This window comes from Gadus morhua, chromosome 5 (assembly GCF_902167405.1).
Source record: "Gadus morhua chromosome 5, gadMor3.0, whole genome shotgun sequence".
NCBI classification, from domain to species: Eukaryota; Metazoa; Chordata; class Actinopteri; order Gadiformes; family Gadidae; genus Gadus; species Gadus morhua.
Genome location: NC_044052.1, coordinates 3,806,746 through 3,829,910, shown reverse-complemented (window position 1 = coordinate 3,829,910; position 23,165 = coordinate 3,806,746). Strand labels below are relative to the sequence as shown.

Below are 23,165 nucleotides of genomic sequence, written 5' to 3'. Positions count from 1 at the left end.
TCTTTCCCTCTCGCTCTCTCCCCTCTCCCTCTCTCTCCCTCTCCCCCTCTCCCTCTCCCTCTTTCCCTCTCCCTCCCTCTCCCTCTCTCCCTCGCTCCCTCTCTCCCTCTCCCTTTCTCCCTCGCTCCCTCTCTCCCTCTCCCTCTCTCTCCCTTTCTCCCTCTCCCTCTCCCTCTCACCCTCTCCCTCGCTCCCTCTCTTCCTCTCTCTCCCTTTCTCCCTCTCCCTCTCCCTCTCTTCCTCTCCCTCGCTCCCTCTCTCCCTCTCCCTATCCCTCTCTCTCCCTTTCTCCCTCCCCCTCTCCCTCTCTCCCACTCCCTCGCTCCCTCTTTCCCTCTCCCTATCGCTCTGTTCCTCTATCTCCCTTTCTCCCTCTCCCTCTTTCCCTCTCTCCCTCTCTCCTTCTCCCTTTCTCCCTCTCCCTCTCTCTCTCTCCCTCTCCCTTTCTCCCTCTCCCTCTCTCCCTCTCTTTTGGGCGGCAGCAGCTCAGGAGGTAGAGCGGGTTGACTGGTAACCTGAAGGTTGCTAGTTCGATCCCCGGCTCCTGTGTCGAGGTGTCCCTGAGCAAGGCGCCTCACCCTAACTGCTCCTGACGAGCTGGCTGTTGCCCTGCGTGTTTGACTCCGATGTCTGGGTGTTTATGTGTGAATGAATTGTTGCAAGACGCTTTGGATAAAAGCGTCAGCAAAATCCCCTAAATGTTAAATGTAACTGTAATGTCATCAGCTCTGTATAGAAATGAAAAGGGGCCTGTGTCCATGGTTACAGTGAAGGCATCCTCCCTGTTTGTGGTGCAGATTGAGGAGCTGACCAGTAACCTGCAGGCGGCCGAGGGTCTTTCCACCAGCAACTCCTCTGTGGACAGCATGGCTAGCTCTGAGACAGGAAGTCCCCCCGTCAAGAGGAAGCAGAGGCTGCAGGGCAACGCCAAGCGCTCCCTGCTCCGATGGGTGCAGAGCATGGCGGCCAAGTACGCCAGCTACTACTATGCTATGCTATGCTATGCTGTACTGTACTGTATTATACTGTGCCTTACTATACAATATTAAGGTATACTATGCTATGCTGTACTGAACTACGTCTATTTGTAAGAATGATTCAGTATGAGGTCCCACCCTGTGAAGGCCGTCCTAAAGGCAGCAGTGTAACCCGTGCTCTGTCCCGCCCCGGCCAGGCGCCAGGGCATCGAGGTGAAGGACTTCGGGCCCAGCTGGCGCAGCGGCGTGGCCTTCCACGCCGTGGTGCACGCCATCCGGCCCGACCTGGTGGACATGGAGCTGGTCCGCAGGAGGAGCAACCGGGACAACCTGGAGGAGGCCTTCAGCCTGGCCGAGAACCAGCTGGGCATCCCCCGCCTGCTGGAGCCCGCAGGTGAGCGCATACACTACCTTTAAGTTTGGGGTCACTTGGAAATGTCCTTATTTTTTTAACGAGAAGCACTGTTTTTATCAACCACGGTTACATTAAATCAGGGGCTCTCAAAGTTTTGACAACTGAGTTCCAATTTAGGAACCCAAAATTTGACTGAGGGCCGCCAAAGGGGAAAAAAAATTGGCAGGAAACGCCATCAGCATCCCAGTGGTGAAAAAAAAAAAAATTGCACCGTGGACCTCCGGATGAGGGTGATTAGAAAACCCTTGTGCAATTATGTTAGCACCGCTGAAAAAAAGAGTTCGTTTTCATGGAAAAAAATTGTCTGGGTGACCCCAAACTTGTGAACGGTAGTGTACATACATCTGTGTGTCTGTCCATTCAGCCGTCGATCTGTCCGTCAAATCGTCCGTATTTCTGTCGTGCTCACACCATGTGGGAAGAATCGGAGGATGTGGGAAGAATGCCGGTTGCTCTGAAACTGCACGCTCCCACGTAGACGGGGGCCTGGGAGTGGGAGTGGGGTGGCCGGTTATATGTATGCTGTATGCTGGTTCTAGATATGTTGACCGGGAACAGCAGGAGAGGGCGAGTGTGAGCTGAGCCTGGATGATGTATCATTATTGTTTTTCGTGATATGAACAATACAAAACTAAATCCAGATATTGAAAAAAGGCAACGTCTGAGAAATCCTTTGTCTGACAAAGATTTCTTGTTCCAGTAAGTTGTGCCCGAGTCAGGGACGTGGGATCTGTCTGAAAGGACCAAAGGCTCAGAACCATCACTTAGCATCTGTCCATCCTTCTGTGTGTTGACACCTCACCACACATAGTAGAAGGAGTTAGAGGTATCACACACACACAAACACACACACACACACGCACACGCACACACACACACACACACACGCACACACACACACACACACACACACACACACACACACACACACACACACACACACACACACACACACACACACACACACACACACACACACCTACACACACACTTGCGTGGGCTTCAGTGCCACAGAGAACATGCAAAGTCCACACGGAGGGACAAGCTGCCAAGCATATATTATGAAGATACATTCAGCAGAAACAACAAAACACAACACAGTGTGATTCTCCATCATTGAAAGCTAGGTCAATGTCAATGCTAGCAAAGTGCCTGAGGATCCCGAGTGCATGAACTCAGGTCTAAGCTTGTGGTTGTTCTCTGTATCTGGGGAGTTTCTGTTCTACAGTCAAGAGACAGATCCCATTGTTGTGGCTTTCAGACACAGAAGGGAGATAACTGTAGCTGCTTTTAGCCTGAGCCGAATTCACCAGAAAGATCAGGACAATGACGATGACGACCATTGTGATGATGAAGATACCAGAGTAGACAACTTGGTTAATGAGCTGGCAGTAGGCTGGAGAGAATACCTCTTGCATCATGATCAACACACAGTACGACAGCACACAGTACAACAGCAGACAATACAACAGCACACAGTACAACAACACACAGTACAACAACACACAGTACAACAACACACAGTACAACAACACACAGTACAACAACACACAGTACAACAGCACACAGTACAACAGCACACAGTACAACAGCACACAGTACGACAGCACACAGTACAACAACACACAGTACAACAGCACACAGTACAACAGCACACAGTACAACAGCACACAGTACAACAGCGTTTTGATGCTGCTTATGATCTCTCAGGAGAACCGGAAGAGGGCCAGTTATAGCTCGGGGGGGATTGGGACGGTAAAGGGATGGAGATAGGTTTTATTGATCCTTCCAAGATTTGATTAGTGGCATGTAGAGTGCATAGATGACCCCCTGGGGGATGGGTGGGTGGCTGGGGGGGGGGGGGGGGGTTAGCAATATTATCTGTGGGAGGAGAAAGTCTCCTCAGGTGCACTTGGTGACATCGTTACACATGACTAGTAAAAAAATAAAAATCGATTTTATTTGTTCCATTTGTATTTATCTGATTGATTGGTTGATCAATAACCAATCAGTTTGAATGATGGAGGTGTGTGTTGTCGATGTGCAGGCGATGTGGTGCCTAAGCAGGATTTCCAGTTGCATCCAGATCTCGCTCTGACCTTGTAATAGAGGGTTAATAACAAGGGAGGTATTCAGTCAAACACAAGACGGTTGCTCATTCCGGCTAAAGCGCTTCTACAGAGTTGTGTGTTTCTATTAGTCGCCAACTCTGTTGAAGCGAGTTTGTTACAATGCCTCTCTCATTTGCTTCTTTGGAACCTAACCCCCAATGCCCAATGTCTTCTAAAACCTTTACCACATTAACAACTTATTTTAAAACTCGGAAGCAGAAGTTCTCATGCTCAGAGCATGGCAATACCTTTTAAAAACACAAATAATTTTCAGATACACATGATCATTAATGAGCAGGAAGGGTTAACATCTCGCTCTATAGGATGACACATGAACCCAGTATCTTTTGGCCCTTAACCTAACATGTTGCTGCTGTTGTTGTTGTGGTGCTAGATGTGGATGTGGACAAACCAGACGAGAAGTCTATCATGACGTACGTGGCTCAGTTCCTGAAGCACTACCCCAACCCCCACCAGGACTCAGACTCACAGCAGGACCAGGTAACGGCCCCCAGCCCTGTTCATCCACCGCTACCTCCAGGAGAAACAACCACCCATGAAGCCCTATGTAGAAATGGTTATCGCTTTTGGATTATGGATACGGGCCATGTTTTTTTCTTTTTTATTATAAAGGAGCACACGGGAATGTGCAATGTAACGATGAATCCCATTGGTGAGGTGGAGTGGGACATTGGTCCGTGCTGATTTATTATTTGTATTCTTTATATATTAATTTATATTAATATTATATACAGGTTATATTCTATTCAACAGCACAGCCATTGAGACCAGAGAAGGTTTAGGACCTAGACTCAGCACACACAGTGTGTAGGTGTAGACGCAAGGCGAGTGTCTATCTATAGCACCCTTCAGACACTACGGCCCTCCATAAAGAACTCCAGCGCTGCTCAGTGTACCCTGAGGAGATCCAACCTCTTGAGGATGGAGTGTCCAAGCATTGGGTGAAGATGTGTTGTGGCTGTTCGTGTTCGTTTTTATTGTGGTTGTTACCGTGCGCTTTTTGCTTGCGATTCATCCAATCACTAGCCCCGTCCTCGCTAGGACCTTGTTGAGCGACACACCTGCGATGCCACCACCTCATCGACCCCCCCCCCCCCCCCCCCCCCATCACATCACCACTTCCGTGCTCTCTTTCATCACCACTTCATCATATGATCTGACCCGGTATCACCCTCTCGCTCGTCCCCCCCGCTCCAACACACCTTAAGATACTTCTTGGCACTATCCCAACCTTTGCCCTCTCGGTCCCCGTGCTGCAGGTGGGTGCTGGGCGACCCCTGTGTGTGTTCCTGTGTGTACCCCCCAGTGCTCCCCCATCCCCACAGCCTCCCTAGCTGCATCCCCATCCCCTCCCCCCCCCCTCCCCCGGTTTCCATTTCATTTTCCATCCCCTTCCGTCTCCCACCTCCCTCGCCCCTCCCCTGACTCCGCCCCCTTTGCCTCGGCCCGCCTCTGTTCTAACGCCTCTATGTGCTGTGTGTGTGTGTGTGTGTGTGTGTTTGCATCTCTCTCTGTGTGCTGCGCCACGCTCCTCCTCTGGATAGTCCGCCCCCTACGATATAGAGCAAATGCTTGAGGTATGTGTTTCCACTAATAACCAGAGCCCCATGAAGGGGTGAGTCCCATCTGAAACCACTGAGCCACCGAGCGCAGACTCACTTCTCTAACACTAACACTCCTCCGTGGCCTCGCTTTTTCCCGCTCAAATCCACTAACTAGGCTGCGGGTGTTTTATTTGTATGTTGAGTGTTAACTTCTTGTGTGTGTTGGGTGTGTTGTCGACCTCAGGACACTTGGCCTGTGGGTAACGGAAAATAAGGATTTGAATGTCTTTAATGTTTATGTCATGCTTCCTTTATCCTTCATGGTGGTCCTGTCCATCTCCCAACCCACTCTCCCTCTCTCCCCTCTCTCCCCTCTCCCCCCTCCCCCTCTCTCCCTCTCTCCCCTTTCCCCTCTCTCCCCTCTCCCCCCTCCCCCTCTCTCCCTCTCTCCCCTTTCCCCTCTCTCTCCCCCCTGTGGTGACAGAGAGAGGAGCGTAAGGCCCTGAGGGAGCTCAAGGTGTTCCTGGACCAGCTGGAGAGAGACATTCTGCGAGCCCAGGGGGCCGAGGGAAACCTCACCGACAAATACCAGGTAACCACACCTAGCACGGTCCAATACCAGGTAAACACCTGGATAGATACCAGGTAACCACACCTAGCACGGTCCAATACCAGGTAAACACCTGGATAGATACCAGGTAACCACACCTAGCACGGTCCAATACCAGGTAACCACACCTAGCACGGTCCAATACCAGGTAAACACCTGGATAGATACCAGGTAACCACACCTAGCACGGTCCAATACCAGGTAACCACCTGGATAGATACCAGGTAACCACACCTAGCACGGTCCAATACCAGGTAACCACACCTAGCACGGTCCAATACCAGGTAAACACCTGGATAGATACCAGGTAACCACTCCTAGCACGGTCCAATACCAGGTAGCCACCTGGATAGATACCAGGTAACCATACCTAGCACGGTCCAATACCAGGTAGCCACCTGGATAGATACCAGGTAACCACACCTAGCACGGTCCAATACCAGGTAACCACCTGGATAGATACCAGGTAACCACACCTAGCACGGACCAATGCCAGGTAACCACTCCTAGTACGGTCCAATACCAGGTAAACACTCAGATAGATACCAGGTAAACAACCACATAGATTTCACGTTCAGATCACATTTTAGGATGCACAAGACATCAGTTGAAGTAAGGTTGTAGATAGTCTATATGAAACAATTTATCTATTGCTTTATGTGTAAGAAAGGGGTGTGCTCTCTATCTGGGAGCACATCTCTTGCAGTCCGTGATCCATGTCTGCTTACGGAGAACTACCTCTTCTGACAGTTGACCTATGTTCGTGAACGTTTGAAGACATCGGCACGCTTAACAGAACATGTTTCAAATCGTTCGCGAGCGTTCACCTATGTTTGCGACTTTGAACGCACCTCAGCTAATCACTCACATAGATAGCAGGTAAACACTCGCATGGATACCAGACAGAAGAGTTTCCATTAGCCTAGGTTAAAGTTTATTGACATTGATTTAGCTTTATACAGTACTGCTACAGAACTCTCTCGAAGAATGGCATCGGCTAGAGAAAATCGCTTGATGCCTTCTGATGTACGAGCGGTAAATAATAGCTGTTCTGTGTTGGCCTGGGCGCTACTTACAAACAAGGTTAGAAGTAAATATCAATATCAAAAGGCTATAACAGTGCTCCACCATTCCCTCTGCTCTTCATCTGATTCTCCTTCTTCCTGTGCGCGTGTGTTTGCTTGTGCCTGTGTGTTGGGCCATGTATGTGTGTGTGTGCTTGTGTTCTTGTGTGTGCGCGTGTGTCGGTCCTCAGGTGTTCAAGAGCTTCCGTGTACAGTACGAGATGAAGAAGAAGCAGAGCGAGGCCCTGCTGCAGCCCATGCAGAGGGACGGCAAGCTGTCTGTGGAGCAGGCGCTGGTCAAGCAGGCCTGGGACCGGCTGGCCATCAGGGTGAGGGGGGGGGGGGGCCTGGGACCGGCTGGCCATCAGGGTGAGGGGGGGGGGGGGGGGGGGGGCTGGCCATCAGGGTGAGGGGGGGGGGGGTCTGGGACCGGCTGGCCATCAGGGTGAGGGGGGGGGGCCTGGGACCGGCTGGCCATAAGGGTGAGGGGGGGGGGGGGGGCCTGGGACCGGCTGGCCATCAGGGTGAGGGGGGGGGGGGTCTGGGACCGGCTGGCCATCAGGGTGAGGGGGGGGGGTCTGGGACCGCCTGGCCATCAGGGTGAGGGGGGGGGGGGGTCTGGGACCGGCTGGCCATAAGGGTGAGGGGGGGGGGGGGGGGGCCTGGGACCGGCTGGCCATCAGGGTGAGGGGGGGGGGGGGCTGGGACCGGCTGGCCATCAGGGTGAGGGGGGGGGGTCTGGGACCGCCTGGCCATCAGGGTGAGGGGGGGGGGGGGTCTGGGTCCGCCTGGCCACCAGGGTGAGGGGGGTGGGGGGGGGGGGGCCTGGGACCGGCTGGCCATCAGGGTGAGGGGGGGGGCCTGGGACCGGCTGGCCATCAGGGTGAGGGGGGGGGGGGTCTGGGACCGGCTGGCCATCAGGGTGAGGGGGGGGGGTCTGGGAATGGCTGGCCATCAGGGTGAGGGGGCTCTGGGACCGGCTGGCCACCAGGGTGAGGGGGGGGGGGGGGTCTTGGACCGCCTGTCAATCAGGTGAAGCCATACTTTACCGAATGAATCAGCTCAGTGATTTGCTGACGTCATGAAGTGGAAATAGTAGGCGCCTGTCTAGTGTGTGGTCGTGCGCTAGTTTCTGTTGTAGTCAAACGTTAGCGATTGGTTATGGGAGATCCAGAGTGGCACTGGGCAGATCCAATAGTTTAAAACTCCAACAGTCACCCGCCTTCAAGTGAGTTAACGTTTGTCAATGGAGAGTGGCCAGACTCTCGCAAATTAAATGAAGTACGAGAGTCTGGTAGGACCAGGCTATTACTTTATAAGGCTTTATAATTACTTTATAAGACTTGACATTTGTTTTATTTCAAGGTACTTTATAAGAAAGACATTTTGTTGTTCAACGTACTTTATATAAACCGCATTTTGTAGTTCGAGGTAATTTCTAAGGAAGACACTTTAGATTGAATTATGGGAACTCAGCTTCTTCACAATTCAGAATGATTCTGTACATTCCCAATGAAGACAGGCTAATGCCGTAGTTGGGTCCCTTGTAATTTAACAAATCAAAATGAAACATGAGTAAATTAAACCCAATTCTCCACCTCATCAAATCACCAGAAGACAAGCAGAGCTCGGATGGTTCCGCTTCCCCCATTGGATTAAATTAGACAATTAGGGCAGTCCATTCACACAAGACTTCATTAGATGGTACCGGGGGAACACTGGAGGGCTTTGTTTCCCAGGACAGCCCCCTGATTTCATCCACACTACCCCTCCTCATTCCCAGCCAGGAAGCATTAGAGACAGACAGAGACAGTGCACGCGGGGTCTCTGTGGACAGGCCCGGTGTCTGTATGACAGGATGTGTATGGTGTCGTCATGCGTGCTGTCCTGCTGGGTTCCCCATGCAGCTGCTGGACTGGCACATCCACCTGGACAAGTCTCTGCCGGGACCCCTGGGGGTGATGGGGGCCTGGCTCCACCGGGCGGAGATCGCCCTGAGGGAGGAGATCCCCATCCACCAGGCCCACGAGGAGACGGCCAACGGGGTGCACCGGAAGCTGGAGCAGCACAAGGTACCGGAGAAGGGGGGGAGGGGGGGCAATGCGCCTTACCTCGGGGGGATACCCTTCGAATTTGTAAAGGTTTCAACTTTAACCCTGTTAACCCTGAACCTGTTATCTGAACCTTTTTTGTGTGTGTGTGTGTGTGTGTGTTTGTGCGTCTGGTTACCAGGAAGTCCTGATGAACCTGGAGTCCCACCGGCAGACCTTCCAGCAGATCCACAGAGACCGCTCTGTGAACGGGGTGCCCGTCCCCCCGGAGCAGCTCCAGGACATGGCCGAGCGGTGAGACCCCTGCACCTGGGCAGAACAACCACGAGCTCTTCTGGGAAATACTGATGAAAATCCCTTCCTACTTCATCTCTGTTTGCATGCTGATGCTTGACTAGCATATCACTTATATCACGAAAATAAATGGAATTATTTTGTGGACTTAAGCAATATTGCACAATCATGGTGCAAAGTTCTCAAAGCAGCTGGCTGAAATATTGATTTTCGATTACGATAATTGTCTACTTATTTTTCCATCTCCAGGTTCAATTTTGTGTCCACGTCTTCTCATGCTCACCTGATCAAAATGGAATTCTGGGAAATGAAGTATCGCCTGATGGCGTTTCTAATCCTGGCTGAGTCTAAACTCAAGTCCTGGATCATCAAATATGGCCGCCGGGACTCTGTGGAACTCCTTCTGGACGGCTACGTTGTGAGTAGGCACCCCCACCTGACTGGGTGTAGCGCTCGTTTTTTTGTCCAACGATCTGAACGTTCTGCTTTTGTGTGTCTGCTTCACAGTCGTTCATCGAAGGCTACAAGTTCTTCGACCAGTACGACATCATATACAAAGCCCTCAAAAAGGCAGCAGAGGTCTATCTGAACTCTGATACTCTAGGTAAGATCTTTCTCAGTGTTGTGTTTCACATTTCTGGTCATTTGTGTGGGTTTCTACCAGAATTCTAATGAATGATGTAATTATCGTCATAGGCTCTAAAACCTGTAACAGAGGTAAGCTCAAAATAATGTGCTAGACCCTTTCATGAATGGAATGCTCTTTCCTGATTGGCTTGCCCTTAAGTGGTCCCTAAGCGATCGGTTCAGTCCCTTAATCAATCCTTTGCTTGTCTCCTGGGTTATTAATTGATTCAATGAACACCTACCTGGCTGTACTTTTATCCCTTCCTCTTAATAATCTGATGATGCTCCTTTACGCTAGTAAAAGGCTGTCATGCATGATACATTAGCATTAGCTATGCTTGGGTGCTACACTATTTATAGCATGACACAGGCGAAGGCCACACATGATCATCCCCCGCGACTGTGATGATGTATTCTGCCATCTCACTGAGTACAGTACAGTAGAATAGAGTAGAGTCATAAGCATAGAGTATGCTCTCTCTCTCTCTCTCTCTCTCTCTCTCTCTCTCTCTCTCTCTCTCTCTCTCAGACTAGAAGTTCTACTCTACTTTATTCTCCTGTACTTTACTGATAGTACTATTAGAAATTCTTCAATCCATTAATGACCTCACTCTATCTCTTTCTCTCTCTATCTCTCTCTCTCTCTCTGTCTGGTCTCTGGTCTCTCTCTCTCTCTTTGTCTCTCTGTTTCTCTGTTTCTCTGTATCGCTCTCTCTCTCTCTCTCTCTCTCTCTCTCTCTCTCTCTCTGTGACTCTCTCTCCTCTCTCTCCTCTCTCTCTCTCTCTCTCTCTCTCTCTCTCTCTCTCTCTCTCTCTCCCTCTCTCTCTCTCTCTCTCTCTCTCTCTCTCTCTCTCTCTCTCTCTCTCTCTCTCTCTCTCTCTCTCTCTCCCTCCCTCCCCTCCCCAGCCGAGGAGGCGGAGGGCGTGGGCCGGTTCCTGGGCGAGGCTACGGCCCAGTGGAGGAACCTGGCGGTGGAGGTGCGCAGCGTGCGCAGCATGCTGGAGGAGGTCATCTCCAACTGGGACAAGTACAGCAGCACGGTGGCCGCGCTGCAGGCCTGGCTGGAGGACGCAGAGCAGACCCTCAACCAGTCGGAGGACGCCAAGCGCGTGAGTGCAGCCATTACACAATGCATCATGGGATTATTTGTTGTTGTCATGGCGATACTCAGACCACGTTGAGAGGACTCAAGAGAGTTTTATTGTACTAATAATTCTGAATCAACGGATATATATACTGTATATATTATTTGAATTAACCAACTGCGTTTAAATTCAATGCAAGGACCTATGGATTAAAGTACACGCTTATAGGGACACAAAGCAGATATTTGTTATCATTCATTGACATCGTCAACAACTTTCTATCCTTCTGCCAGGATTTCTTCCGGAACCTGTCCCACTGGATCCAGCAGCACATGGACATGAACGACGCGGGGAACTTCCTGATCGAGACCTGTGACGAGACGGTGTCTCGAGACCTGAAGCAGCAGCTGCTGCTGCTCAACGGGAGGTGGAGGGAGCTCTTCGTCAAAGTCAAGCATGTAAAGGACCTTTACACTCAATTCACTTTAACAATACCCCCCCAAGGGCCACGGTCTACCTGTCCTCCTACCCTCCACTGGCTCCTCAATGTAGATGATACACAGCTACCAAATTTATTCATAAGTAAAAATAATAACAGGAATGCTAATAATAATAGATTTGCTGTAATTGTCTTTGGATTAAAGCACAGGCTAAATAGTGCTACTAACTAGTAACATACCATGATTTAAATTCACCGGTAACATGGTTACATGATTGTATCCTATTTACCTGTTTGTGTGTGTGGCTGCTTGTGTTTGCGATTGAATGCGTATCTGTGTGTGTGTGCGTGTGTGTGTGTGTGTGTGTGTGTGTGTGTGTGTGTGTGTGTGTGTGTGTGTGTGTGTGTGTACATGTGTGTGTGTGTGTGTGTGTGTGTGTGTACATGTTTGTGTGTGTGTGTGTGTGTGTGTGTGCTTGTTTGTGCTGCAGTACGCCAGAGCAGACGAGGTGGACAAGCTGAGGACGGACTACCAGGAGGGGATCAACACCCTGAAGCTGTTCCTGGACGTCACCAACCAGAAGATGACCGCCCCGGTCCAGGTCTCCTTCCTCAATGTCAGAACCTTCGTCCAGGACGTTGAGGTACTGTTGGGCATCAATCGGGCTGCACATCAAATCATTTCAGAAACTGTGTGTGTGTGCGTTGTTTCGGTTTTTATGTTTGAGGGCTGCAAGCTTTGAGGAACCCTGACTGTGTTATAAATTCTATGATCTCATTGACATCTACGACCACATGTAACAAAGGAGCAGTATTTTCATGTGGTAAGGGTTGTGTGACTTCCTGCCGGAAGGTTCCAGGTTCGATCCCCGAACGTCCGCAGCCTTACCTGTAGGCATCCTATTCCCCCTGCCTGCTCCTTAATGACCTGTGTTTGAATGAGCCGTACATCACTTTGAATCTAAATGTTTGAAAGGCGAAAAGACTGAACTCCATCCCATCCACCTCTGGCTTCCTCCAGGAGACCAAGCACAAGCTGCCGGCCATGGAGGCAGCGTGCAAGGCGGCGTGGCGCAGTGCCCAACTCCTGAACAAGGACAGCCCGGAGGAGGAGGTCTCCCACATGCTGGCCCTCATGGCCACCGTCAAGGAGCAGCTCGGCAAGGTGTGGCCGGCTCTCCTCAGTGTTATGACACTCTTATTGTGGTAGCAGCATCTTCCTGTTAATCTCGCTGGCAAGGTGGGCCCTGCTTGTCTGAGCGTTATGACGCTCTTATTGTGGTAGCAGCATCTTCCTGTTGATCTAGCTGGCAAGGTGGGCCCTGCTTGTCTGAGTGTTATGATGACGCTCTTATTGTGGTGGCTGTCACCTCCTGGAAACCTAGCAGCTTTATTTAGATGTAGGTGTATGTAGGTGGGTTTGTGTGTGTTTGAGGGGGGTAGATGTGTCTCTTTCAGTGTGTGTGTGTGTGTGTGTGTGTGGAGGGGAAGATTTTTCGGTAAGAATATGGTTGTGTAGATGTCAGTGTGTGTGTCTCCCTCTATCTGTGTCTTGTGTATAAATGCATGTTGTCTGTAAATGTATTTGTTTGATGAGGCGTGATCGGCTGATCTTAGAGTGCCACAGAACATTTTCCCTCTTCATCCCATTGTTTCACTCTCGTCCAATCAGATCAGAGAGCGATGCCTGCCGCTGCTGCGAGAGTCCCAGTCTCTGCTGCCCCCGCTGGAGGAGATGGAGAAGAACATCACAGGCTTCTACCAGGCCCTGGAGAAGGCCAGCCGGATCACCGGCTCCAGGGACTCAGAGGGGCCCGGGGACTTCAAACTCAAATGCCAGGTTTGGGATGAATATGAGTTTACAGAGCAAGCTTTTTTTCTCATGAATGTACAGGTCTCCTCATGTCATGGGACGTGTGCTTCTAACGGCCAATCAGTGTCATGGTTTTACATTCTATCCTCCGGAATTGTTTGTCATTCTTTTGGGTACATAAAGTTTAGTTTCCTTAATTAGATGATAACGCATTTCATGAAGTGGATCGGTTGTTATCGGTCACATACCCAAAGTAAATGTAAACGGCTCAAAAGTTTGGGGTCCCAATGTGAACACAGGAGTGATGGTTGCTGGAAATGGGACTCTGTACGCCTATGTAGATATTCCATAAAAATATCTACCGTTTCCAGTTAGAATATTAATTTACCACATTAACAATGTCAAGACTATATTTCTGATTCATTGTTATTAATGTTATCTTCATTGAAAAAAACAGTGCTGTATTTTTAAAAATAAGGATATATACTGTATATATAGATATATAGAAATGTAACACCAATGTTAATCTATCATTAACAGGGTTGTTTCTCTTCCCCTGATGTTCATCTCCCCCTCCCCCCTCTCCCCTCTCCCCTCTCCCCCCTGCCTGCCCCCTTGCTGTGTGCAGGAGCTGGTGACCTACACCCACAGCTGTAAGAAGTGTCTGTCGGTGATCGAGAGGAGCCACCAGAGCCTCCAGAAGACGCTGGACGGCAGCCGCACCCTGCAGCACATGCAGACCACGCTGCTGCAGAAACGCGTGGCTGACCTGCAGTCGTCCTCACAGGTACAGCACGCCACGCACCCCCGGGTGTGTGTGCAGAACTGGGCCACTAGAGGTCTCTAGAGAGGCGCTGGACTGAGTGGGAGTGAATCTCAGCATCTAGCCTCTAGAAGAATCCATCAGAAATATGCTACATCTGTGACCTGACCGACAGAGGGCTTGACCCCTCCCTTCTGCTCATTGGTTTAATTGAAGACTGAAGAATAACATACATCGAGAAATGATCAATGATCTCACTGGGTTTCAAGACCGTCGTCGGAGGGTCGAGAACGTTTTATTTGGGACTCGGTGAGATCATTGATCATTTCTCGATGTATATTATTCTTCAGTATTCTTCAGAAGCTAACCTGGGTACTAACCCGGGTGCTAACCTGAGTGCTAACCTGGGTGATGACCTGGGTGCTAATCTTGGTACTGACCTGGGTGCTAACCTTTGTACTGACCTGGGTGCTGCTGTCTGCAGGCGATGATCAAGGAGTCTGCGGAGTGGAGGAAGCACGTGGAGGCCAACAGCAGCCTGATGAAGCGCTTCGAGGAGTCCCGCCTGGAGCTGGAGAAGGTGCTGAAGACGGCCCAGAGCTGCCTGACCGAGAGGGGCCCCCCCGAGGAGCTGCTGAGGAGACACACGGTGAGGGCCCCCACCCCGGGGACCAGGAGAGGCACTTCTGTGTGTGTGTGTGTGTGTGTGTCTGTGTGTGTGTTATATTAGGGGTTTGGTGTGTGTGTGTGTGTGTGTGTGTGTGTGTGTGTGTGTGTGTGTGTGTGTGTGTGTGTGTGTGTGTGTGTGTGTGTGTGTGTGTGTTATATTAGGGGTTTGGGGTGTGTGTGTGTGTGTTTGTGTAAATGCTGTCTTCCTCCAGTAGAGGAAGGTATGACCTTCAGGTCTCTGTCGGTTTAGACTTTGTTCGGATTGTATCCCAATTTCTATTAGTTTTCTATGACATGAGAGGCGATTCCCAAGACAAGGTTGATGCCTCACTCTTGGAAAACAAAACAGACTGAGTGCCCTTATGCAACCCAATCACCCACTCACCACTACAAGGTGGTGTCTGTCACTCTCCATTTTGTTCCGTTCCGTTGTGTTGTGCGTTAAGGGCTAAATGAGAGCCATTCATTATTAACTGCCTCGAGTGGTTCATCTGACCCTATAACAAGCTTTCATAAGTCCATCCATCACTGCTCTCTCTCCAACAAACAAACACGTCTCGCCTGACCCATTGCACAGTGCTTCTAACACTATAGTGTGTCTCCACGGCGTCAGAAAGCTTACAGCAATCCTTACTCCTTCAAGTAGCATCCTGCGTGAGTTATACACTCTTCAAAGACACCAAACAAATGGACTGTGCGGTCGATGGAATGCTTTCACATTGGCACTTCCATAATGCTTTGTGGTCACTCAAAGTGCGCTATAATGAGATTCACACATTCGTCATACGTTCATTCACACGATGGTTGGCAGCGGTGGTGACTGTTTGAGGTGTAAACCACACAGGGACCTCTCAACACATTGGGGTGAATGTTTGCTCCTTCAGCAGGGATGCTGTTGGCTTCTAGGACGCTGCTTACGTTTGAGCTTCTGCGACGTGGTTCTGAGACGACGACGTGGTTCTGAGACGACGACGTGGTTCTGAGGCTGGTTCTGCGCCGTGGTTCTGAGGCTGGTTCTGTGCGGACCTAACAGACGTCTCGGGGTTGATCCCAGAGGTTGCGCTGCCGCCCGACATGTTATTTTCTTCGGAGAGGTGCACCTCAGCCCTGTGGCGTACGCCGGTAACCATAGAGACCGAGACCATATCTACCTGTGGGCTGGTTCATGTCGAACTATGATGGATCACTTAGCAAGAGGGAACAGAGGGTCCAAACCCTGTATGGCAGAGGACTGACCTTTGACCTGTTTGGGGGCAGCAGTAGCTCGAAGTAGCCCGAAGGTTCCTAGTTCGATCCCCGGCTCCGAGTGCCGAGGTGTCCCTGAGCAAGACGCCTCACCCTGACTGCTCCTGACGAGCTTGCTGTCGCTCTGGGTGGCTTAAACGTAAATGTTTGTCATCATGCTGGGTCCTGCAGGAGTTCTTCGGCCAGCTGGACCAGCGCGTGCTCAACAGCTTCCTGAAGGCCTGTGACGAGCTCACCGACATCCTGCCTGAACCGGAGCAGCAGTCCCTGCAGGAGACCGTCAGGAAGCTGCACAAACACTGGAAGGTAGGAACACTTTGAATACATATAATCATCATGATTCAAAATGAATAAATAGATGACTAAGGTTAACCCTCATGGTATGGTGAGGTGCTTTGGACTAAACCCTCATACAAGTCATTGAGTTAGTTTGGATGGTTTCCTTTGCAAGAGAAGTATAAACATAGTTAGGCTCACCCACCACAACACAAAGCATACCACTATAACCTCACCACCACCAACACCTCCACCTTCACCACTACCACCACCACCTCCACCTCCACCACCACCGCCATCACCACCACAACCTCCTTCACCACTACCACCACCTTCACCTCCACCACTACCTCCACTACCACCACCTCCACCTCCACCTCCACCTCCACCACTACCTCCACCTCCACCACCTCCACCTCCACCACCACCACCACCTCCACCCCCACCTCCACCCCCACCTCCACCCCCACCTCCACCACCACCTCCATCACCACCTCCACCCCCACCTCCACCACCACCTCCCCCACCTCCACCTCGACCACCACCACCACCTCCATCACCACCTCCATCACAACCCTCTCTGTGATTGAAACGCTCCCGTCCTCCTCCCCTCCCTGTCCAGGACGTCCAGACCGAGGCCCCCTTCCACCTGCTCCACCTGAAGGTGGAGGTGGAGAGCAGCAAGATGATGGCGTCGCTGCAGGAGTGCCAGGTGGAGGTGACCCGGGAGAACCGCCAGCTGGCCAGCGTGGGCAGCGAGCGGCTGGTGAAGGAGCACCGGGTGAGCGTCGCCATGGCAATTCATTAACTGATAAGAAGTTACCTTAGTCGGCCCCCGCCAACAACTGACAATGAAAACTGTCTTTAACTGAAAGACGCTGTAGTTTGTGGGAAGAGGACGTTGCTCCCAGTTGAGAGCAAAAATAAATAAAGTTCTCATGCCTTTTCAAGCTTCCTTGGACCTCTGTGACCACAACAGCATTATTCATCTATAGCGCTACGACCAAGACAAGGTTGATAAACAGAGGGGTGTGTGTGTATGGTGTGTGTGTGTGTGCCTGTGTGTGTCTGTGTGTGTGTGTGCGTGTGTGTGTGTGTGTGTGTGTGTGTGTGTGTGTGTGTGTGTGTGTGTGTGTGTGTGTGTGTGTGTGTGTGTGTGTGTGTGTGCGTGTGTGCGTGTGAACGCAGGCCTTCTTCAGGGAGAAGGGCCCCCAGAGTGTGTGCGAGAAGCGGCTCCAGGCGATGGAGGAGCTGTGTGAGAAGCTGCCGGCCTCGGACCCGGCCCACCACAGCCTGGAGGCGGCCCGTCAGGCCCTGGCCGACGCCCAGGAGGAGGCGGACAACACACACCAGAAGCTCATGCAGCACCAGGACAAGTGGAAGGAGTACGCCGCCAGGTAACGCTAAGCTAATGCTATGCTAACTCTATGTTAAAGCTAAGCTCCCTGGCTGGCTGCTGATGTACCAGCGTGCGGTTCTGGAGGGAGACTGCAGCGGTGCTCAGTCTGTGTTCAGAGGGTTCAGCTCATGAGGGCTATTCCAGGATTAGTGGTGAAACTAAAAGTGGTATTAGGATAAATCATGTCGGGGTGAATTCTGCATCCAGTACCACTCATGGCTACTGGCACACTGTAAAACATACATAAGTAACAGTATATTGTTACATAAATGTGTATATAATATAATAATAATATATGTTTATGTTTCTTATGTAATATATTTTTCCGTCCATGTAACTGTGGACTATGATTTCTATGATTTTTCCCATTTTACTCATTTAAACAGTTCATATGATGAGATAAGATAACGTTGTCACGAGTGTATTTTTGTCATTCTTGGACCCGAGTCAGTGTGGTCGCAGTGTGTTCATTGTGTGTCCCTGTTTCTCTGTGGTGTAGGTATGCAGAGCTCTCGTGCTGGCTCATCTCTAAAGAGAGTCAGCTCAGACTGCTGAGGAGCAGGGCCAACGACCCCAGTAAATACGGCCAGGTGAAGGCCACCATCACGGTACGACCAACACTCACTGTCTGCGGCTCTCTCTCCTCGCCCTGACTCCTCCTACCACTAGGGGCATGACCCTGGCCCTGAACACGACATTGAGATGAAACCCCTTGAAATATTATATAGTGAATAGTTAGTGTATGTTGTTTATGTAGGTTTCCAATAAAAAATATCTGCTCTCATTAACTTCCCTCCGCATAAATCATTAATGTACTGTTGATGTTATTCATGCCTCAATAGTCGAAGTCAAATACTTCAGGTCATTAAGGTCATTATTGTTTTGTTTCTGACTTATATTATCTTCAATATAGAAATCTATGCTTTTTTTCTCACTGTTACTAAAATAAGACCACAGGTGTAAAATCCTAGTGATAGGATCTCCCCAAATGATACGAATGATATGACCTCCCCTAATCCAAAGGTAAGGAACCCAGAACAGGAACCCCTCCATCCAGGGAGGGTTAGGGGTGAGGAGGGGAGGCCACTCTGAACCCCAGCCTGCCTCTGCCTGTAATGCTTCAGACCAGTTGTTCAGATCCTCTGTGTGTGTGTGCTTAACCTCCAGGAGCTGCGGCAGGACGCAGAGCTGCAGGAGGGCAACCTGGGCTGGCTGCGGACGCGCATGGCGGCCCTCATAGAGGTGTGCAGCGACAGCGACGGCCAGCGCCACGGAGGGGCCCTCGGGAAGCTCTCCGTAGACTTCAAGGGCCTCATCGCCTCTCTGTCAGAGGTAGGGAGGACGTGTTTCCACGTCGTTTTGCACAGACTTGTTTTAATTTTACTGTTCAATGCTGCTACTGAGAGTGGTTAGGTTTCAGTTTAGGAAGACCAGTTTAAAGGAGTACATCCCATAATAAACACCTGTGGTGACTTAAAGGGCAGTCATTGAGGCCATGATGTGCAAGACACAGTGGACTGAAGTTAGCCATGAGATTGTGTCCAATAAATTGTCTTTTGCCTCTCAGACAAAAGACAACTCTTTTCCAGGTCAGTACCAAGGTTAGCACCCATTAATGACAGTTAATTAATGATGATTAGTTCAGACAAAGAAAAGAGCTGCATCATTGGTGTATCGTTTTCACCTCACTAATTAATCACTTTAAACACACCCAAAGATATTGCTGTGGCTTTTACTTTTACATTTAAATTGACATTTAGGGCTTTTATCAAAAGCGACATGCAAAAGGTACATTTGTCAGAAGAAGGTGAAACAATATATCGCTGTGGGTACAGTAAGGATGTTCATAGAACCAAATGCAGAGCACAAACAATCACTAGGTTAACCCATTTCCCGTTGACAACATGATAGCTAGAATAAGATGCTACACAACTAAGTATTCTAACAATAATCTACCTGCATACTTACCTGCATACTTTTAGTGCCAGGACAAACAAAATACAAAGAGTAGGAGGCGTTGGAGGGGGCATTGCATAGTCTAGGTGAAATCTGAACACCATACACACGCTTTGCCACATTGGGTGTCCTAGGCTCATGTTCAGAGTGATTGTCTTCATCGACTGGCTGGGGTATGTCGCCCGGTAAATGTCTCTTGCTGAAAAATGACAGTGGGATGAGGACAGATAAAATGGCAGACTTTATTCATCCCAGTGCGGACATTTGGTAAAACAAAATAAAAACAAATACGAAAAGATAGGAAAAGGCATAACAACACAATATAATAAATAACAGTATCTGAATCTATAGTTACTAAATTATAGGAACATACTAACAGGGTCCAAAATGACCCCCTATGGTGGATGCCTTTCGACCATTCTGCAGGTCAAACATTGTTACGTATGAACTAGACTCCACTGGCCGATAAGAAGGCATGATTCTAAAAGGCCCTTGTGGATCCGCGTCTCTCCGTGCTGCCTTGCTCCCAGGCTGAGAAGATGGTGCTGGCTGTGGGGGACTGCGTCCAGTTCCGGGAGGAGGTGAGGAGCACCCTAGCGGAGGTGGTGGAGGGGCAGAAGGAGGCGCAGGCGGAGGCCGTCAGGATACTGGACTCCCAGACGGTCCGGGACGCCCAGCAGCTGCTCCTCGGGAGACAGGTGGGAGGAGAGGAGGAGTTCTGCTCTCTGTGTTTCTTTCTTCCTCCGTTTTTCAGTTTCTTTTGGTTATTTTTATAGATTTTTTGTTTCTATGCTTGTTGGCTTCTTTCTTTCAATCATTTCAACTTCCCTTTTATTAGAATGTTTCTTTCTTTCTCTTTCTTTTTCTACGTTTTTGAAAATGTATTTTGAAAACACTTTTTACTCAATTCTAGGGCAAGTAAATTAAACCGAGATAAGGCAGCAAAGTCAGATACAATGTTTTATATATTTTTGTCAGTTTCTCAGAAACAATAACTTAATGACATAATACAGAAATAAAGTACAGAAATTAAAGGTTGATAAATGAATAGATAAACTGAATAGATAAACTTTTCAGAATAGATCAACTTGGCCCCGGGATCGGGGCCAAGTGTCAAGGACCACGGGATGAGGCGGTGGAGATAGGGGGGGATACGAGGGGATTCTCCTGGGGGGAGCAGGTTGGTGGATGAAGGGGTTAATGTGAGGGGGTTGGGCCTGGGGTGTAAACGATGGAGGGATGAAGGGCCACTAGGCTGGAGGGACGTCAGCCGATTCCCCCGGGCGTTGACGCCGTGGTAACCCCTTGCGTCTGGCCGTCCACAGCAACTGCTGAAGCGTCTGAAGCAGCGGCGGAAGGACGTGCAGCAGCTGACCACCAGGGGGCAGCAGCTCCAAGCGGAGGAGGGCGTGGGGGACTCCCTGCAGCAGGACCTGCAGAGCCTTGAGAACACGCTCAGCAAGATGGAGCAGAGCATGGACTCCCAGGAGCAGAGCCTGGAGGTGAGGGACAGAGAGAGGGGTATCGTTACAGTGTGGCCGCGGCGCAGAGATGTTGTTGCATTACGACCAGTCGACCAAATCGAAGCGCCTTCTCCATCCGTTGGTGGTGAGAATCTTAATTCAACATGAGTCCGCCTGTGGTGGTCACTTGACGTGGATTATCCGACCACATGACAGAATGCACCTCACACAACGACACCTATGGTGTCATCCTCTGCGCCACATGCAGTACGCCGTCCAATACCAAGTACATGGGGGCGTGTTGCAGGACTATGTCAGTAGTGAAACCCGACCCGTGGTGTTTTGTACGAGGTGACCACGTCGTTATACACCTGCTGCTGTGTCGTCCCCAGGTCACCCTGGCGGCCTGGCAGGAGTTTGACAGTCAGCAGGAAGCGGTGCGGGAGTTTGTGAACAAGGCGCGGGCCGCGTCCGACAGAGACCTGAACTTCAGCAGTCCCGAGAGCCTCGGGGCGGAGCTGAGCCAGGCCAGGGTGAGCGACCACTTCCTATGCATCACGCTCTCCATGACACTCACAACTTTATATAGACCTGAATATCACAAAGTGCAGCTAATTATTTTTTTTAGGACAAATTGTTGATTGATAATTGTGATTATAAAGTCAGTTTAAGCATAAGAAGCATCATGTATCAGAATAAGCGTAACATTACAAGCCACTTCAAACGTGTGTTTTATAGACACATGTGGTTTCGGATTGCCCGTTTGTTTCACCGGCAGAGAATGTGCTCACTCACAGCTGGGACGTGCGTTTCTTTAGGTGTTACTGAAGCAGTGTGAGGCGGAGGTCTCCCACATGAACACTCTGCTGAAGAGGGCCACTGAGATCCAGCTGGGCCCCAGGAACAAGGCCCTGCTCCTGGGCCAGGCGCGGGCCCTCAGCCAGCAGGTGGACCAGGTGGAGGCGGGCCTCAAGAAAGAGTAGGAGACAACGCCTTCCCACCACCATGTCCTCTTGGGACGCCCCTCACCGACTACACTAAACAGAGCAGAACTTACTGTTTTCCATCAGTCACGTCAAGTACATTTAATTTGTTAAGCCCTTTATCACAGTTACAAAAGTCTCAGATCACGTCACATCAGATGACCATGCAAAACCAAATCTGCAATGTAAGGTATAAATAATATAAAGGGCCTTTTCATCCCTGAAGAAAGAGCCAGGCCAATCCTCTCTCCACACTTAGTTGTTAAGATTAAAGATTGAGCAGCACTCATGTTGTGTTTAGACTTTCACCTGATGCCTGTTGTGACTGGTCTAAGAGGTCGGGGAAGCTCTGTAATGACTCCCATTGAGTACAAAAACTAACAGCAGAAGGCAATGCTGTTGCTTCCCAATAACACACTTAGTAATCTTCAGTAGCTGCTATTGTCAGGGTGTGTATACCAAAGTATGTGTAGTCCTAGTAGTGTAATAGCATGCCTGTGACACCCATTCTGATCCAGTGTGGTGACCCTGGAGGGGATGCGAGTGCAGTGGGAGCAGTTTGGGCGTGGCTTTGAGGCCTTCTCCGTCTGGATCTCAGACAAGGAGAAGCAGCTGGACCCCCTGAAGAGCTCCTCCGCCCCTCTGGAGCAGCAGATCAGCACCGTGACGGTACCGGGGCTTTACCTCAGGGCTGGGTCGCAAGCTCTTGACCCACATCTTCCTTATCCAACAGAAATGTACTCTAGGATGCTTTGTTTGGATCAAAACGTCGGCTCAATGATTACTCATTTGTATATCATTAACCTTTACGTGAACAACACTGGAGGTACGGGATTCTGACTGACAACCGACACCACGGTGTGACGTCATGGGCGGTGATCCGAGCCACCGCCGCTCACCCTGTCTCCTCCCCTCCCCTCTCTCCATCCCCGCGTGTCCAGGCCGTGAGCTCGGAGCTCCGGGAGCGGGAGGAGGTCCACTCCCGGCTGGAGGCCGACTCCCAGGCGCTGGGCCAGTTCCTGTCCTCGGGGGAGGCGGCCCGCGTCAGGGCGCGGCTCACCCAGACGGGGAGGTACTGGGAGGAGCTGAGGGAGAGCGTGCAGCAGCTCCAGGCCCGGCTGGAGGAGAGCTTCTCCCACCAGCAGAGGTTCAACGCCAGCCTGGAGGAGGTAACATGCAGGGGGGGGAGGAGGAGGACACAGGAGTTGGCGGCTTTTTGAACCATTGTAGTACAATTATCTCCTCCAAAGTTCTGAGGATCGAGGGGGGGGCGTTTTTTGGCCATTTCTATTGATTCCTCAAAGTGTAACTGGGGTTTGTATTTATTTTTTTTGTTTTTGTTTGTATTTATTTGCTTGA

The 23,165-nt window shown here is 50.4% G+C and overlaps 1 protein-coding gene across 5 annotated transcripts in view; it reads left to right on the top strand.

Annotated features, from left to right (window-relative positions):
- Nucleotides 1-23,165, top strand: part of syne1b (spectrin repeat containing, nuclear envelope 1b) — a 135,130-nt gene that overhangs the window by 18,434 nt on the left and 93,531 nt on the right. For all 5 annotated transcript variants that reach the window (XM_030357043.1, XM_030357045.1, XM_030357044.1 and 2 more), the window contains exons 6-32: nucleotides 798-970; nucleotides 1,175-1,371; nucleotides 3,898-4,004; nucleotides 5,553-5,660; nucleotides 6,934-7,071; nucleotides 8,650-8,814; nucleotides 8,975-9,087; nucleotides 9,337-9,505; nucleotides 9,595-9,691; nucleotides 10,622-10,824; nucleotides 11,094-11,258; nucleotides 11,731-11,883; nucleotides 12,261-12,404; nucleotides 12,912-13,079; nucleotides 13,681-13,839; nucleotides 14,300-14,464; nucleotides 15,901-16,035; nucleotides 16,628-16,786; nucleotides 17,194-17,402; nucleotides 17,904-18,012; nucleotides 18,572-18,736; nucleotides 19,891-20,058; nucleotides 20,686-20,862; nucleotides 21,216-21,356; nucleotides 21,642-21,802; nucleotides 22,325-22,475; nucleotides 22,748-22,975. In XM_030357043.1, the coding sequence (XP_030212903.1) occupies nucleotides 798-970; nucleotides 1,175-1,371; nucleotides 3,898-4,004; nucleotides 5,553-5,660; nucleotides 6,934-7,071; nucleotides 8,650-8,814; nucleotides 8,975-9,087; nucleotides 9,337-9,505; nucleotides 9,595-9,691; nucleotides 10,622-10,824; nucleotides 11,094-11,258; nucleotides 11,731-11,883; nucleotides 12,261-12,404; nucleotides 12,912-13,079; nucleotides 13,681-13,839; nucleotides 14,300-14,464; nucleotides 15,901-16,035; nucleotides 16,628-16,786; nucleotides 17,194-17,402; nucleotides 17,904-18,012; nucleotides 18,572-18,736; nucleotides 19,891-20,058; nucleotides 20,686-20,862; nucleotides 21,216-21,356; nucleotides 21,642-21,802; nucleotides 22,325-22,475; nucleotides 22,748-22,975 (4,227 nt within the window). The remainder of the gene's footprint in view (nucleotides 1-797; nucleotides 971-1,174; nucleotides 1,372-3,897; nucleotides 4,005-5,552; nucleotides 5,661-6,933; nucleotides 7,072-8,649; nucleotides 8,815-8,974; nucleotides 9,088-9,336; nucleotides 9,506-9,594; nucleotides 9,692-10,621; nucleotides 10,825-11,093; nucleotides 11,259-11,730; nucleotides 11,884-12,260; nucleotides 12,405-12,911; nucleotides 13,080-13,680; nucleotides 13,840-14,299; nucleotides 14,465-15,900; nucleotides 16,036-16,627; nucleotides 16,787-17,193; nucleotides 17,403-17,903; nucleotides 18,013-18,571; nucleotides 18,737-19,890; nucleotides 20,059-20,685; nucleotides 20,863-21,215; nucleotides 21,357-21,641; nucleotides 21,803-22,324; nucleotides 22,476-22,747; nucleotides 22,976-23,165) is intronic.